Below are 17,271 nucleotides of genomic sequence, written 5' to 3' on the forward strand. Positions count from 1 at the left end.
GCAGAAATCCATATAATTCCAAAGGGTTTACATACCTTTTTTTTTTTTATCTCTACTGCATAAGTTAATACAGACTAGATGACAGATGATTGATCTAATTTTGGGAGACACATGCACCATATATAAAAAGGCCCTCCAAAATACTCACTGGACTTACGGTTTACAAAAAAGTGTTTTTACACTAGCCGGCATATTACCTTTGTGTCTGATGTAAGGTGTGGCTGCATGGTTTATCATTGACCAGTATCAGTTACTGCCTGATGTCCAAATGTTTCCATTTATTGGATTTTCCCCCATGGGGGAGGGAAGGTTATATGTTTGTGCATGATGTTAAAGGACAACTGTAATGAGAGGGATATGTAGGCAGTCAAAATTATTTCCTTTTAAACAATATTTATTTATTGTATTTATAAAGCGCCAACATATTACGCAGCGCTGATACCAGTTGCCTTGGCAGCCTTGCTGGTCTATTTGTCTGCAGTAGTGTCTAAATAACACCAGAAACAAGTATGCAGAAAATCTTGTCACACAATAATGTCAGAAACTCCTGATATGCTGCATGCTTGTTCAGGGTCTATAGTGAAAAGTATTAGAGGCAGAGGATCAGCAGGATAGCCAGGCAACTTGTATTGTTTAAAAGGAAATAAATATGGCAGCCTCCATATCCCTCTCGTTGCAGTTGTCCTTTAAATTATTATTATTATTGATGTGTGAAAAATGCTGAAATGAGCCCATCTTAATTCTCTATTAATAAATAATGGCTGTAGCTAACTAATATAAATGCTTTATAATAAATTTACTGGTTGCTATGTAATGCAATGTAATAGTACTGGTTGTACTAAGAAAATATTGAATATGTGCTTTTTGTAAGATGTTTCATTCGAAAACAACTTTGTTAAGTACTTATTTGTACAGAATTATTGTACCTACCATTCCCTACCCTGGTATGAAACTAAACTAAACTTGACGTGACGAGTGAGTTTAAGCGGAAAAGAGAAAGTGTTCAGTGGTGATTTGGCAATTTGCTGTGTGTGAGAGCAGCTTTGACAAACTGTGAAACTGAAGATACCACTATAGGACTGCTGATTAGACATAAATAACCAGTGAAAAAGATGCTGAGCTACAAAAACAACACATGCCCAGAGTAGGAAATTATATGTTCTAAAATATTGTAGTATACTGTATTTTAAATTTGTGAGCTGTTACTTTGAATAAAAAATACACGCTTTATTTTGGTAAAACAAATAATAGTACAGGTAGTCCTCGGTTAACGAACGAGATGGGGACTGTAGGTTTGTACTTAACCTGAATCTGTTCTTAAGGTGGAACATTGTGTCATCTCTGTCCCCTGTACCTCGTCTGTTCCCCCTTGTACCTCCAGTGTCCCCCTCTGTGTCACCTCTGCCCTTTGTACCTTTTTTATACAAGTTTAACCCTCCTGGTGGTCTAATGTTTTCCGCCAGGAGGCAGCGCAGCAGTTTTTTTTTTTTTTTTTTTTTTTTAAAAACATGTAGCGAGCCTAAGGCCGATAGCCGCCTCTTCGATCGATCTCCGATCAGGAAATCCCGTTCAAAGAATGGAATTTCCTGGAAGGCTTCCCCCTGTCGCCATGGCGACGGGGTGGGATGACGTCACCGTCGTGACGTATTTGGGAGTCCCGATCCACCCCTCAGCGCTGCCTGGCACTGATTGGCCAGGCAGCGCACGGAGTCTGGGGGGGGGGGGGGGGCGGTGGAGCAGATAGCGGAGATCGAGCGGGGGCCGCCGGCGATCGGTGTGCTGACGCAGCTAGCAAAGTGCTAGCTGCGTTCAGCAAAAAAAAAAATTAAGCAAATCGGCCCAGCAGGGCCTGAGAAAACCTCCTGCGTGGCTTACCCCGAACTATGTTCGGGTTACCGCCAGGAAGGTTAAAAGCCATTTTTTCTTTGATTTTTTTTTTTAAATCGATTTTCTCAAAAACTAGAAGTCCAATTTGATACATTTTTTGGGTTTGTTCCCATGGAAACAGAGAAGCCATGCCGTTCCTATCGGTGGGTCATTCGTAAGTCAGGCGTTAGTAAGTCGGGGACTACCTGTATTGTAATAAGGAAAGGCGGAGAACTTGGTACATTTCACCATTTCTCTTTTTTATCTTCAACCTGCAGCTGTAAATAGTAATAGTAATAATAGATGACTCCTGTGGATGTGCGTTAATAAAAGTGTAAGATTGGGAATAAGGCCTGAGGCCCATTGGGGAAAGGGGTGGAGGTGGGGAGGGGCATCCAAACAACCTATTTTGTTGTTTACCAAGGTAGAGGCAGATGCAGCTGCGGATTAGCTAATATTTGTGCACCAAAAATGGTATAAAGGGTGGTGGTGGGGGGAGGGGGATTGGCCTATGTGTGTAGAGCCTTGATCGGCTTACCTGTGGGCATCATGTACTTTTTCAGCATTAAAGGACTTACGAGCCCAAATCCTAAAAAAAAAAAAGGTCTGTACCTGTATGCCGTTTGAAGGCACAGAGGACGCCATCCGCGCCCTCCGTGCAGCTCCGCCGGGTCCCCGCTGCCTGTCCTCCCCCCGGCCGGACCCCGACCCCCCCAGCCCGGTTCGGGCTCTGCTGCCTCCTCAAATATGGCCGCTGGAGGAGGCCGCAGCTGCGCAGTCCGCACCGACGCGAGTGCGGCTGCGCAGCTCTAGGGCCTCCCTCCCCGATCCGCGTTGCATTATTGCAATTGCATTATTGCATTATTGGTTATAGGGCAATTGGTATAGTATATTTGTGTTGGGGAGATATGTACAAGAGATTTTATTCAATTTTACTAACCTCAATTATTCTCTTACCTTTTTATTGAAGACCTGAAGAAGCCAAACTGAAGTCCCCAGAAGATGAATCTGATTGTACCTCAGTAGCAGTAGTAGAAGGAAGACTACCGACTCCAAAATTGAAAACTCTGGGATTGGCACAAAGGACTCATCATGATAGAACTACACCAGCCACAGGTAATAGTTTTATACTGCTCCTGATTTACTATGGCTAAGAGGAACTTAAGTGAAAAGGAGAAAACAATAAATCCATCCATTGCAAAGTGAGAAGTTCAAAAATAGAAGAGATATTCGCCATGTAATTTGTTCATATTGTTTGATCCACAATCAGCCTGCATATTATCTTTACTACAGGCAGGCACGGAAAAAACAAACACCGCTAACTGCCATCATCTATAACCACACTCGCTAACAGTACGATAGGCTAAAGGTTTTTTTTTTTTTAATAAAAATACATATGCACAGAGGGAAATACTGGTTGCTAGGCAGTTGGACACAGAAATTATTTTTCCAAGGCGCCCACAGTGTGATGCATCACACTGTGGAAAGGGTTTCACCACAATATCAGCCATACAGATGTCTTTGATGATCTATTCGAGAAAAGGTATTCATGGGAAAAGGGGTATCGGCTACTGATTTGGATGAAGTTCAAACCTTGATTAAAGTTCCTCTTTAAAGTGTACCAGAGCTCAGGAAACTATAAAAAGATTTATACATACCTGGGGCTTCCTCCAGCCCCATATGCTCCGATTGCTCCCACCCCGCCGCCTTCAGTCTTTTACAGCACCGGTACCAGGTCCCCGCACTTCCGTCAGTTGGAGCCAGTCTGGCGTAAGAGAAGTGCGCCCTGTACGGATCTCTCCAGCAGCTGCTGGAGAGATACGCAAAGAGTGCACTTCTCCTACGAAGTCTGGCTGCGACTGACGGAAGTGCAGGGACCTGGTACAGTGCAGGGACGGCGGCGTGGGAGTGATCGGAGCGTATGGGGCTGGAGGAAGCCCCAAGTATGTATACATCTTTTTAGTTTCCTGAGCTCTGAGTTCCTTTAACCACTTAAGGACCAGGGCTTTTTTCAGTGATCGGTGCTGCGTGGGCTCTCCAGCCCGCAGCACCGATCAGTAGTGAGCCTTGGCGATCAGACTTCCCCTCCCCCCTTTTTCCCCACTACGGGGATGGCCTGCTGGGGGGGTCTGATCACCGCCGGCTACCCACGCTTTCCGGGGGGGCTCTTCAAAGCCCCCCTCCGCAGCGCTTTCCGCCCTCCCCGGCTTTCCCTACCTCTCCCTTAGAATCTGAGCGGCACAGGATGGATATCCGTCCTGCGCCTGATAGGATAGGCTTCAGCCTATCATATGCCGGCGATCCCCGGCCAATCAGAGGCCGGGGATCGCCGATCTACGTCACGGCGCTGCTGTGCAGCAGCGCCGTATGATGTAAACAGCGGGGATTTCTTCCCCGCCTGTTTACATTTCGCCGGCGAGCCGTGATCGGCGGCTCTCCGGCTGTTCACGGAGACACACTCCGTGAACTGGCATGGAAAGGCCGCTCGATCCCGTTTCCATGCTATACCACTAACGACGTTAGGCGGTCGTTAAGTGGTTAAAGAGAATCTGTATTGTTAAAATCGCACAAAAATAAACTTACCAGTGCGTTAGGGGACATCTCCTATTCCCCTCTGTCACAATTTCGCTGCTCCCCGCCCCATTAAAAGTGGTTAAAAACAGTTTTAAAAAGTTTGTTTATAAACAAACAAAATGGCCACCAAAACAGGAAGTAGGTTGATGTACACACACAGAAAATACACACATAGAAAATACATCCATACACAAGCAGGCTGTATACAGCCTTCCTTTTGAATCTCAAGAGATCATTTGTATGTTTCTTTCCCCCTGCAGCTCTCATGCCCTGAAGTGTCAGGCTTCCAGCAAACAGCTCTGCCTGTGTTTGTAATTCCTCAGTATGTGAAAGCCCAGCCAGCTCAAATGACGATTTATCCAGCTTGTAAAAGATAAGAGAGCAGAGAGAAGCTGCCTCAATCTAAATAACACAGTCAGTGTGAATAGAGGGGGCCTGGAGGGGGGAGTGCATAGCAGAACCACAACAAACAAAGAACTTAGCAGCCTTCCAGACACAGGGTGACAAGTCCGACAGGGGAAAGATAAGCTGATTTATTACAGAGATGGTTATAGTAGAAAGTGCTGCAGTAAGCCAGAGCACATTAGAATAGGTTTTGGAACTTGTATGATGGTAGAAAACCGGATGAAATTTTTGTTACGGAATCTCTTTAAGGCTGAAGAACACTGGAGAATTTATAGTGATCCTTCAAACATATCCTACTATATTAAATGAAAAGGTCTGTGACCCTCAACTGGATCATATCAGACCATGAGAGCAGATGGAAAGTTATAAGCAGTTGCACATTTGCACAGTTACGTACAGTGGTAGAAATTTGCAATTAAATGCAGGTTGTAGTGGATATGTTCCAAAACGGTTCTTATTGTGGAGTTGTGCATGTATCAGCAATGGCACTACTGCCAATGTAGTAATCTTTGGTCAGCCCTTGCTGTAGACTGGTATGCCCCAGGTGAGGGTTGCCAATCCTTGTTACCTAGTGGCAGAAACATTTTAACAAACCCAGGTCAAGTTTGAAAGAACTGTTATTCAGCCTGATTTTAATTTATTTATTTTTACCATTTATTTTGCTCTCAAATTTGTAGCATGGATGAGATTTTAGGAGTCCATTTTTGTAAGTGTATGCTGGCTGGAAAGATCTATACTGGAGCACAGTTGATGAAGATTGTATATGTGTATAGGATAAGCATTAATTCTCCAAAACTGTATTTCTCTCAAGGAGAAATATTCACGTATTCTTACATGAGTAAATACAAGCATAGAGTAGGGGCCCTTGTTACTCATTTTCCACTATTTGAGTAACCCAGTAACTGGCAGCAGCCTTTTACACCTTCAACTGTCATTTTTTTATGTTAAGGTGGCCACTAACGGTCCAATTTCTAGCGAAAAATCGTTTGAGCGATAAATTCTGATCGGACAAAAAATCGTTCCCTACACCATCAACTAACCAATCATTGCTTCCTATCTATCACGACCAACAAGAAAATCCAAATTTTGGTTCGACGAAAATTAAATCGGACGATTGTTTTTATAATCGTTCATCATCGATTGTGCCCATCAACTGAGATTATTTACAACCAATCCGATCAGAATTTCTGATCGCTCGAACGATTTTTCGCTAGAAATTGGACCGTTAGTGGCCAGCTTAAGGAACACTGTGCCATGACTGTCTTTTGATGTAAACAAAAAAAAATTCTGTGGACAGGTGTGCTCTATACACGTAATGAGCTAATATCAGGAGTATCTGTAATTGATTGATTAATTGATATCTATCTGCCCCATGGGCACATAACCAGTCTGTGGGAGCCACAATTCTGCCTGGGTTGAAAGGGCTCAAAAGTTTTCACTTAATGACCTGCAAATCCATTTATAAATTTTAAGTAATTTGCCTTTTCTGGATTTTTGGTTTATATTCTGTCTCTCCCCGTTAAAATGAAACTACCATGAAATTGTGCATTTATTGGTAAGTGCCCAAACTTACGAATTGATTACAACAGAACTGCCAGTCCAGCAGCCAATAGAAGTAGGTGCTCTCCATTAATGCTCTTTCTCTGGGCCATGATAGGTCGTCAGTTTGGAGGCATGGCTACTGAACACAAAGCCGTTTCCTACCCCGTTACATGAACCACATCACTTATGAGGAGTTTTGCACCTCTGAATCAATGCTGCAGATTTTCCATATTTTTTTTTTTCTTAACAATAGTTAAGTTGAGTACTTTTATTAAAAAGGCAACTTTTTAGGGGAAAAAAACAATTTCCTATATAATGCATTATTTAAAAATAGCCCTGAGCATGGGCATTAAATTTACACATTTGATTATTTTTGCTTCTTTGACATTATTTGTGACCACTCTTAAAGGGATACTGTAGGGGGGGTCTGGGGAAAATGAGTTGAACTTACCCGGGGCTTCTAATGGTCCCTCGCAGACATCCTACGCTGCGCAGCCACTCACCGATGCTCCAGTCCCGCCTCCGGTTCACTTCTGGAATTTCAGACTTTAAAGTCTGAAAACCACTGCGCCTGTGTTGCCGTGTCCTCGCTCCCGCTGATGTCGCCAGGAGCGTACTGCGCAGGCCCAGTATAGTTTGTGCCTGCGCAGTACACTCCTGGTGACATCAGCGGGAGTGAGGACACGGCAACACAGGCACAGTGGTTTTCAGACTTTAAAGTCTGAAATTCCAGAAGTGAACTGGAGGCTGGGCCAGACCATCAGTGAGTGGCTGCGCGGGCGCAGGATGTCTGCGGGGGACCATTAGAAGCCCCGGGTAAGTTCAGCTCATTTTCCCCCGACCCCCCCCCCCTCCCCTACAGTATCCCTTTAAAAGTTACAATAAAGTATACCCATGCATGCCCAGCATAATTTCCTTGTGTTTGTAACAGTACTTGATTTATTATATGTGTATAAGATAGCTTTGTGCTTTTTGTAAAGTAACTTGGCTCATCCTACTTGATTTATCTTGATCCATGTTCTTTATTTTGCCTTCATTCTACTTTTGAAAAGAGAATGTAATAATGTGTTTTGTTCAAAGGGGGCGCCCTGTTGGTTTCACCACCTAGAAGTCACCCAAATAGCTCAGAACCTAAACATAAGATATCTGAAAAAAAACATATTTCCCCAAACAAGACGGTTTTCAAAGGCTTACCTGAAAGAAATGCGAAAAGGGTAAGAAGAATATTTTTTTTCTGGAAATGTTGTTATATCAGTTTTTCTATATAGTAATAATACTACACGTAAGCGGACGTAGACTTTGCTGATGAAATTAAGCAGGCTTTTTAACCTCTTGCAAACAGTAGTAGTTGAAATCTATGCCCTGTTTGGGAGCGGTTATTTCCGCCAGGGTGTAGATTTCAGCCACTCTCGCCGAGCAGACTCTTCACTCTCTCTGTTCATGCTGCTTTGATGGCCCTGCAGCCTGTTCCCGCTCTGTACGCCGGCCAGGAGCCAATTTCATTGATCAATATTGCAGTGCACTTGCATTACTGGTTTCAGCTCTGTTTTAAAAAAAAAATGGAAATCACTCCTGCTGGATTACATTACAAAGGGGCTTATTCACAAAGCTTTTCTGTTAAATTATCTCACCTTACTTATCAACTCAGAATTTATCTCTCCTTAAATGACTTAACACAGGCTATATCTCTCCTTATCTAACTTAACTCATGATTTTTCTCTCCTTAAAGGGACTCAGAGCAGTGCAAAAACTATGGAAAGATGCATATCATTTTGAAGCTCTCTTTCTCCTCTTTCCAATGATATATAAACCGTCACCCTACGCCTTTTAGTTTTCGCTATTTTCACGATTGAAATTGCAGCGGCTGCGATTTCGATCAAGAAAATAGAGAAAACTAAAAGGCATAGGGTGACGATTTTAGGGGTCGTCAGAAAGAGGAGAAAGAAAGCTTTAAAATGATATCCATCTTTCCATAGTTACATTGGCTTCAATTCATCAAAGGGTGTTCGATAACAAAATCCCAGTCCTTAAAATACAGCATTCGGTATTTTACACTTCACTGTGCTAATTCATCAATATTTTCACACATGTGGTAGATGTTCGGTAAGTTACCGAAGAGGTCCGTGCAGTGAGGGCATTACAATAGGAAAGAGGCAGCACCGACATCCCTATACATGTGCCTTTTATATTTGTTGTGCTGCCTCTGCTCTTGCTGAATCTGTCTCATTAGTCTTAAGTTTCTATTTACTTGCCACAGCTTAGATGAACTGCTGAGAAACATTACACATTCCCTGCTTAGGTCATTTTGCCACGAGCTCCCACTTGCATCCCTGCATATTTAAACAGGCACTCAAGGGGTTACACTACCGAAGGGTGCCTAGAAAAGAAGGGTGCCTGGAAAATAACTTTAATTCTTTTCTCTCCCCTGGCGGCCTGGTGGGGTCTGTTCCACCCAAGAAGCCTGGCCAACCTATCAGCAGCACTTGCAGGGGACAGGGGAGGTTTCTATGGTCCTGTCACACACGGAGAAGGCATTCCAAGCTCCTTATCGACAGGGGAGAGCTGGAGATAAACACCGCACATGTTATTGAATGCTGTGAGCTTGATGAATTAACATTTGCTGACATTTTACTGACATGTGTTGAGGTAATCACTTAACAAGTCGGTAATTTATCTCTCTGCACAGGAATGTCTGCTTCTCATGCGGTAACTGCTTTGATGAATTAACATTTTACTAAGTGCTCCGTAAACTCATCTGTTTTCAGCATTACCTAATGCGGTAATGCTTGATGAATTGAAGCCATTGTAATACACAGGGCGACTTTTTCCTAAAGTCAGCAGCTCCATTCATGATCAGGGCTTCAAAAGTGGAGTATAGGTAGTACTGCATTTTCACTAAAGTACTGATTACAGATGTTCACTGATTGCAAAGAATTACAGCTTGTATACAGATTTAATGCAAATTGCATTTAGTAAGGAAGTCTACCTACAGATTTATTAATCTATCTGCATATAATTTGCATTAAATTTGCATGCCATCCAGCTATTAGTAATGTGATTAGGTTTTTGCTTGCTTTGTTCTGGGTTGGTTTCTGAGCAGCGAGCTATTGCAGTATTACTTTTTTTTCAGTTGTATCTAGCTGCCCCTTTATTTCAGCAAACACTTTTGCACAAGGTTTGTGGTTTCTTTTCTCAGTAACTCTGCTCTTTGTGATCAATAATCTCACTGCCTTTGTAGTGAGACAATAACTAGATGAAAAACCAGATCAGATAACCTCTGTGCAAAGCCAACACTATAAGGTGACAACTGTTTCAGTTCCTCACCCTTCTTGCTCCTGATTAGCTGTTCTGCGAGCCTCCGTCTCATCTGCTGTCTTTTTTGCATGGCAGTGGATCGAAATCACAGCTGTTATTGAGGCTCATTAAAGTATCCCTATAGGAAAAAGACTGCCTAAATAGATACTTACCTCTTTAGAGGGAAGCTTTTAGATAATCCAGAGGCTTGCCACATCGACCCTCCAAACCTCCTCAATATGGGTTTGTCAACGGAGCACTGCCAAAAAGCGCAGGACGGCTTGCACAGGCTGTCATGCTCCTGCGCAATTTGTCCCAGCTCATTCACGTACAGGAGTTAAACTCCTCAAAATCCAGGAAGAGGTCGGTGCAAGCGGCAGGCAGAGTAGTCAAAATCCAGGCAAAAATCGATAACACTAAGGCAGAAGCACTTAGCTCAGAAACAGTTGGGAACCAAATGGCTATATTGTCATCCTGTGCTTTCAAATGAGCTTATCTGCCATCTGTGCCATGGCAGTCAGGTAACACAGGGGAGAGATCAAATTACAACTCTTGATTAGAAACAAATGAGGAATAAGACACGCTAGACCGCACGCACGCACGCACACACACACTATAACTATATATATATATATATATATATAATGCACAAACACGTACAGAGTGCATTTCTCGCCTTCCTTCTCTTTCTTTTTGCCCTGTGACTCTTCAGGTTTCCCTTTCAACATTTTTCCTACCCCGAGCTCAGGTTGGGGTTACTGCCACGGAGGTTAAACTGATTTCTCTTTTGACATGTTTGTAATTTTAGCTAAACCAATATTTTGTGCCCAAAGTGTGATCTAAAAACAGGGTTTGGAATTGTAGGGGGGGGGGGGGGGGCACAAAACCAAAAAATTAGCTACGTTTACTCTTCACAGACTCAGGATTGGGGGGGGGGGGGTTGGCTTTCCCTAATCTTTTGAATTATCATGAAGCAGCCCAGATAGCCCAGCTTACCTTATGATCAGCAGGCACAACTGGATCGATGTGGGTGTGGGGATGCCTGCAAAAAGTTTTTTGGTGGGGGGGGGGGGGTTTGCTGTCTTCCCACAGACCACTGATTTCCACCTTGGGAAACTCTGAATTCTCAGCTGGTCTTGACAATGACAAAGCCTTTAGTTGGCGGAGACAAGCTGATCTTGCTTCAGTCTATAATCTTAGCATGGATACTGGGGTCAAAATGTGGGCACAGTTGCAAGATGAGAAAGCTTTACCAATAGGGGAGGTATTTCGCTACTCTCAGATAGTTCCTTATGCCTGGAAAGTCTTGGCAACCACTGACTCCTCTCTCTCACTAAAACCTCTTACAAAAATTGATGTTCAGTAGACCTTTTCCCTCCATGCCTCATATCCCTAGTATATTCCAAATTAACTTCAGGCCATGCCAAAACCCAATTAACTTCAGGCCATGCCAAAACCCAATTTTCCCAGGGTTGTTTCCAGGACAGCAACACAGATGAGAGATTGCCCTTCCACCTACTATTGGACAGGAAGAGGTTAATACATGACCACAGGCAGGGTATATATACCTGCCCCCCACACACATACCTCAGTTTTATTCCTGTCCACAGACGGAGAGGTTCTTTAGGAGTATGGGCTGACGCCAGATGGCGGGGTCCAGGGCTGGAGCCTCCCCAGGAATCGTTTGGTCCAGATGGGATCAGCGGGGAGAGGCTCCTGCCTCTTGATGTTTCAGAAGGCTTGTGTCGGCTACTGTTTATTTGGCGCATGGGTGCGCGCACGGAAGGGGCGGATTTTTTTTGGTGCAGCCTGATTGACTGGCCTGGTCTGATGACGTGGCAAGGTCTCGGAGCGTCCCTCATGGCGTGCGGCGTGTTCGCGTTCAGCCAGACGGCTGTTTGTATGTGGAACATGCAGCTCGGAAGTGCGGCGATGTCAGTCATGTGACTGACGTGAAAGATTGGCACGCCCTTAGGTCTGGGGCCGGAAGCGGGGATGGCGTGGAAGGCCACGAGGAGGCAAATTAACCCTTTAAGTGCTGGTGGTCTGTTAACCAGCACTCTGGTAATGGAGCTTTCTTCTCAAGCATGTGAGCGGGGTAAGTGTTTGCGGTTGCACATGCTGAAGATAAAATTTAAGTCTCATTTGTACTGCTGGCGTGGGTTGGTGATCCAGCATGGAGACTAGTGACATTCCTCAGGATGCAGGGGCAGTGGTATGTTCCTCTACGGAGGTAATTTGGTTGCTACATTGTTAGCTTTTTCTGCGCAATCTGTCATTTTGGTATTTCTCCCTTCTTTCAGCCTAAACTGGATAAGACAAATCTGGCAAAGGGAAGGATACCAAAAAGAGCACTCAGACTCAGTCGATCCTCTAGTACGTCTACTGCGGGTTCCTCAAAGTCTGTCCCTATACCTATGATTGAGCAGAAGAGTGATTCTAAGAAATGTGTGCTTTGTGCTGCAAAGTTAGCCGTGCCTGCTGTCAAACCCACATGTCAGTCCTGCATTCAGCAGGTGGTGAAGGAGGAATCCCCTTCTGTGTTTAAAAATCTAATGGGCTGGATGAAGTCAGAAATGATGTCAACTTTTACAGTCCTTTAAAGACACTTCTGCTACTACTTCTACTGCGTCTGTAGTACTTCAGTTGTTATGTCTTCTCCTCCAAGAGTATCTGTGGCGGTCTCTCTTTGCAGCCTGCTAGGAAGAAGCACCATACAGGAGACTCTGAAGCCGAGTTATCAGAAGGAGAGATTTCTTCTCTAGAAGAGATGTCAGATTCTGAAGAGGAGACAGATAAGCCAATAGACTGTGTTAAGATGCAAACGTTTGCTTTTTCCACAGAATATATGGATTGTCTATTAAGTGCTATGTATGTGACCATGGACATTGAGGAGGAAAATAATTTATCTACTTTGGATAAGATGTATCTTAGTCTGGCTGAATGTAAAATGAGTTTTATACCAGTTCACTAAAAGATATGATTGCTAAGGAATGGGAGAATTCTGAAAAGAAGGCTTTTTGGCCCAGATCTATGGGAAGGCGATATCCTTTTAAACCGGAGGATCAGATGCACTGGGGACCCATTCCTAAATTAGACCATTCCTTGTCAAAAGTTTCACGCAGGATGGCCCTTCAGTTTGAGTATTTTGGGGTACTGAAGGGTCCCTTAGATAAGAAGGTTGATAATCTTCTTACAAGGACATGGGAGGCGGCTACTCTGAACTTTAAACCAGGCATAGCTGCTACAGCTTTTTCAAGATCCCTCAAAATCTGGTTGCAGCATTTGGAGATGCATATTGTGAGTGGTTCGTCCAGAGAAGTTATCCTTAAATATTTTCCTAACATCTTTCATGCGGTGAATCTTTGTGATGCAGCAGATGATTCGGTCCGCCTAACTGCAAGGACAGCTGCCTTGGCTAACTCCGCAGTAAGAGGCATATGGGTTAGAATTTAGAATGGGGATGTTTGGCTCCAAGCTGGATGAGACCTTGGAGAGGTCGGCAGATAACAAGAAGAATTTTCCAGAGAAAAAGAAAGGGTTTAGGTTCAAGCTGTCCTTTCGCTCATCAGGTGGTCAAGACTCCAACTTTTAATCAGGGTGAAGGCATTGGAGGTCCCAGAAAGATCAGAAGGGAAAATCATCATTCCTCCTTACCCCTACAAATCAACCTAAGAAACAATGACGCTAGGATTCCGGTGGGAGCAAGACTGGCCCATTTCTTCGAAAATTGGCAATCCCTGTTCCAGAATGAGTGGTTACTAAATATTGTATTGGAAGGCTACAGACTAAAATTCACGGAAATTCCACCGTCAGTATATTTCCTGACTCCACCTCCAACTTCGCCAATCATGTCCTCAGCTCTACACGATGCGGTATCAGATCTACTGGAAAAAAGAGTAATAAGACAGGTTCCTCAATGTCAAAAGGGAAAAGGCTTTTATTCCCTGATTTTTCTAGCGCAAAAGCAACAAGGCAATTACAGGCTCATTCTCAACTTAAAAATTCTCAACAAGTCTATAAAATACAGAAAATTCAAAATGGACAATGTTCGATCAGTCCTGGCTTTTCCCCAAAAAGAATCTTTCATTGCCTCACTGGATCTTCAAGATGCGTACCTCCATCTACAAATTCATCTGTTTTCTCAGGCATATCTGAGGTTTGCAGTTCTGCATCAAGGAGAGGTAAGGCACTACCAGTTTACGGCATTACTTTTTGGCCTATCATCAGCTCCCTGGCTGTTCACTAAGACTATAAGGTATTAGCCTTCCTGAGACTGAGTAACATTCAGGTCATTGCCTATCTTGATGATCTGTTCTTCTGGGGAGATTCTACTATGTCAGTAACTGCCAAGGTTCAGACCTCAGTGAAGGTGCTGGAATCCTTGGGATGGATTATTAACTGGAAAAAATCTTCTCTGATCCATCGCCATCTATGTTGTTTTTAGAGTTTCTTATTAACACCATTGAACAGAAAGTTTATTTTCCTGCTTTTAAGAGGGATCTGTTACTAACAAATGTTTTTTCCTTTCAGGAAGCCTTTACCATCTCCATAAGGGGCGCTATGTTCTTACTCGGGCTTATAACATCCTCATTCCCGGCTGTCCAGTGGGTCCAGTTGCATTCAAGACTGCTTCAGCACTGGATACTTTGGGTTTTCGACAGGAGAGCCGGGAATCTGGACAAAAGGGTGTTCATTCCGTATTACATAAAGACTGTTCAGGGGTCCTGGAGCAGGACTTTGACTCTAGCACATTTCAATATCAGAGAACTAGAGGCAGTGAGAAGGGCGCTGTTGCATTTTCAGGATCAGATACTTAATCAGCACGTGACTATCAGATCAGACAACCGCACAGTGGTGGCATACTTGAATCATCAAGGGGGGACAAGGAGCAGATTGGTTTTGGTGCGTGCAGAGAGGATTCTTCTATGGGCAGAGAAGAACATGGCTTCAGTGAAGGCCGTTCACCTGAAGGGCACTTTGAACCAAGTAGCAGACTTTGTCAGCAGGTCAGAACTGAATCAGGACAATTGGTCCCTGAATCAGGAGGTATTTCTAGATATAGTGTCCAGTTGGGGGATGCCGACTATAGATCTTTTTGCAAATAAACAGAATGCCAAGTGTCAAATGTACTGCTCCCTGTGCCCAAACGACAAACCTTGGGCTCTGGACGCTTTCTCCCTCAGATTGAGTTTCCCTCTTCTGTATGTTTTTCCCCCTTCAATCTGATTTCCATGGTCCTCAACAAGATCAATCAGGACGGTTCTGTGGCTTTAGTGATCGTTCCATTCTGGCCAAAGAGGTCATGGTTGTCACTGCTGAAGAAGCTAGCTGTAGCGGAACCAAGTCTGTTGCCAACTCGTCAGGACCTGTTGTTGCAGGGTCCAGTCTGTCATCCTCAGGTAAAAATGTTATCTATCAGCCTGGATGCTGTGGGGGAGCTCCTAAGAGGTAAAGGGTTTTCTAAAGAACTAACAAACACCCTTTTGCAGAGCAGAAAGATGGTAACAAGAAAAATGTATCTTAAAGTTTGGCGTGTTTATAATAACTGGTGTGTGGAGAATGGCAGGAACAAGGATTACTCTTATTCTGCTTTGGAGTTTCTGCAGTCTGGTTTGAAAAAAGGACTTAGTGCTAGTACATTAAAAGTGCAAACATCTGCCCTCAGTGTGTTCCTACAGAAAAAGCTAGCAGAAAACAAGTTCTTTATTCATTTCTTCAGAGCTGTTCACAGAAACAAGCCTTTGGTGAGGACCCAGGTGCCTCCCTGGGAATTGAATCTGGTTCTACAAGCATTTATGGATGCACCCTTTGAACCCTTGGAGGATGTTTCTGAAAAATTATTGACTCTAAAGACTGCCTTCTTGCTTGCCATTTCCTCTGCAAGGCGTGTGGTGGAGATCCAGGCCTTATCTATTGCTGAACCTTATTGCATCATTTCAGAGGACAGAATCACTCTTAAATTAGATGCAGCTTTCTTGCCTAAAGTATGCTCTCGTTTTCACAGATCTCAGGAGATATACTTGCCATCATTCTGTAATGATCCTTCTAATGATAAAGAAAGACGGTTGCTCCGCCTTGACGTCTGACGTTGTGTGAATAAAAATCTAGAAATTACTAGGCCTTGGAGGAAGTCTCAGGCACTATTCGTTTTGTTTGCAGGAGTGAACCGAGGCAAACAGGCCTCTAAGGCTACCATCGCCAGATGGATTAGACTGGCGATTATTTTCGCCTACCAGACACAGGGTATGGAGGTTCCAAGTCTAGTTAAGGCTCAATCGACTCAATCTGTTTCCGCTTCTTGGGTGGAAAAGGCGCTGGAGTCTCGATTGAACAAATTGGCAGGGCTGCAACTTGGTCTAGCAAGAATACGTTTGTAAAACATTACAGGTTAGATCTGGACTCAAAAGCGGAATTGTCTTTTGGTAGAAGGGTACTTTATGCTGTTATCCCACCCTAATATGTATAATCTTTGATTCTCATCTGCGTTGCTGTCCTGGAGATGACCCTGGGAAAGAAACTAGTTACTTACCGGTAACGTCTTTTCTGGGAGTCGGAAGGACAGCACCCTTACTAGCCGCCCGGGTGGTTTTATATGAGCATTTATTTATTGTATTTATAAAGCACCAACATATTACGCATATATGTAGATTGTTGAAGCATTACATGTGGTTATCTTTGTTATTTCTGAGGTATGTGTGTGGGGAGGCAGGTATATATGCCCTGCCTGTGGTCATGTATTAACCTCTTCCTGTCCAATAGTAGGTGGAAGGGTAATCTCTCATCTGGGTTGCTGTCCTTCCGACTCCTAAAGACGTTGCCGGTAAATAACTAGTGTATTTCCTACATCACCAAGTGAGAAAGAGAATTGGGCACAACATTGGAACAAGAATACTTGGACGATATGTGGAGGCAAATTCCTAGGGTCTCAGTCAATTATAAACTATTATACAGATGGTAACTTATCCCCTCTTTAGAGGCCAATTTAAAAAGACTACCACTAGTGGATGATTTAATGCAGGGGTCCCTAACCCCTGGCCCATGGACTGTACTGAGCCATTCTGCGAGCCTGGCCTCTCACTCTAATTTCATTTATGCAGAGCAGCGCACAACAGAACTAGAGGCAGTGAGAACAGAACATCACCAGGTGGCGCCGTCCTCTCCTTACAGCCATCTGCTGTGATGCTTCATCTTCCATACAATGCCTGCTCCTGACATGCATTGGGAACTGTACTCTGTATGCTGCAGTACAGCAGACAGCTGTAGGGGATTGCACCAAGGCAATAAGTATATACCAATATGAGTATATATGAAACCAGTATTGCTTCGACCTTATCATATATACTCTGGATGGTCTTTCCATCTAGGAACAGTGATTGGTTTAGATTGTTCCACTTTGTATTCACATAAATTATGCTTGAAAAAGGACTATTAAAAGCCCAAAATGGACTGGTGCCATCATACTACTTGTATATATCATCTTTGTTGGAACTATATATGCACACCATGCTGCTTAGATTATTATTGGACGTTTTATCTTTCATCATTTTTTGCAATCAAGGACATTTTCCTTAATTATTTCAATAAATA

At 43.6% G+C, this 17,271-nt stretch overlaps 1 protein-coding gene across 4 annotated transcripts in view; it reads left to right on the plus strand.

The window, feature by feature from the left end:
• MDM1 (Mdm1 nuclear protein) overlaps positions 1 to 17,271 on the plus strand; it is a 95,150-nt gene that overhangs the window by 63,751 nt on the left and 14,128 nt on the right. For all 4 annotated transcript variants that reach the window (XM_068276717.1, XM_068276715.1, XM_068276716.1 and 1 more), the window contains 2 exons: positions 2,837 to 2,982; positions 7,468 to 7,601. In XM_068276717.1, coding sequence (XP_068132818.1) covers positions 2,837 to 2,982; positions 7,468 to 7,601 — 280 coding nt within the window. The remainder of the gene's footprint in view (positions 1 to 2,836; positions 2,983 to 7,467; positions 7,602 to 17,271) is intronic.

This window comes from Hyperolius riggenbachi, chromosome 3, assembly GCF_040937935.1.
Source record: "Hyperolius riggenbachi isolate aHypRig1 chromosome 3, aHypRig1.pri, whole genome shotgun sequence".
Taxonomy (NCBI): domain Eukaryota; kingdom Metazoa; phylum Chordata; class Amphibia; order Anura; family Hyperoliidae; genus Hyperolius; species Hyperolius riggenbachi.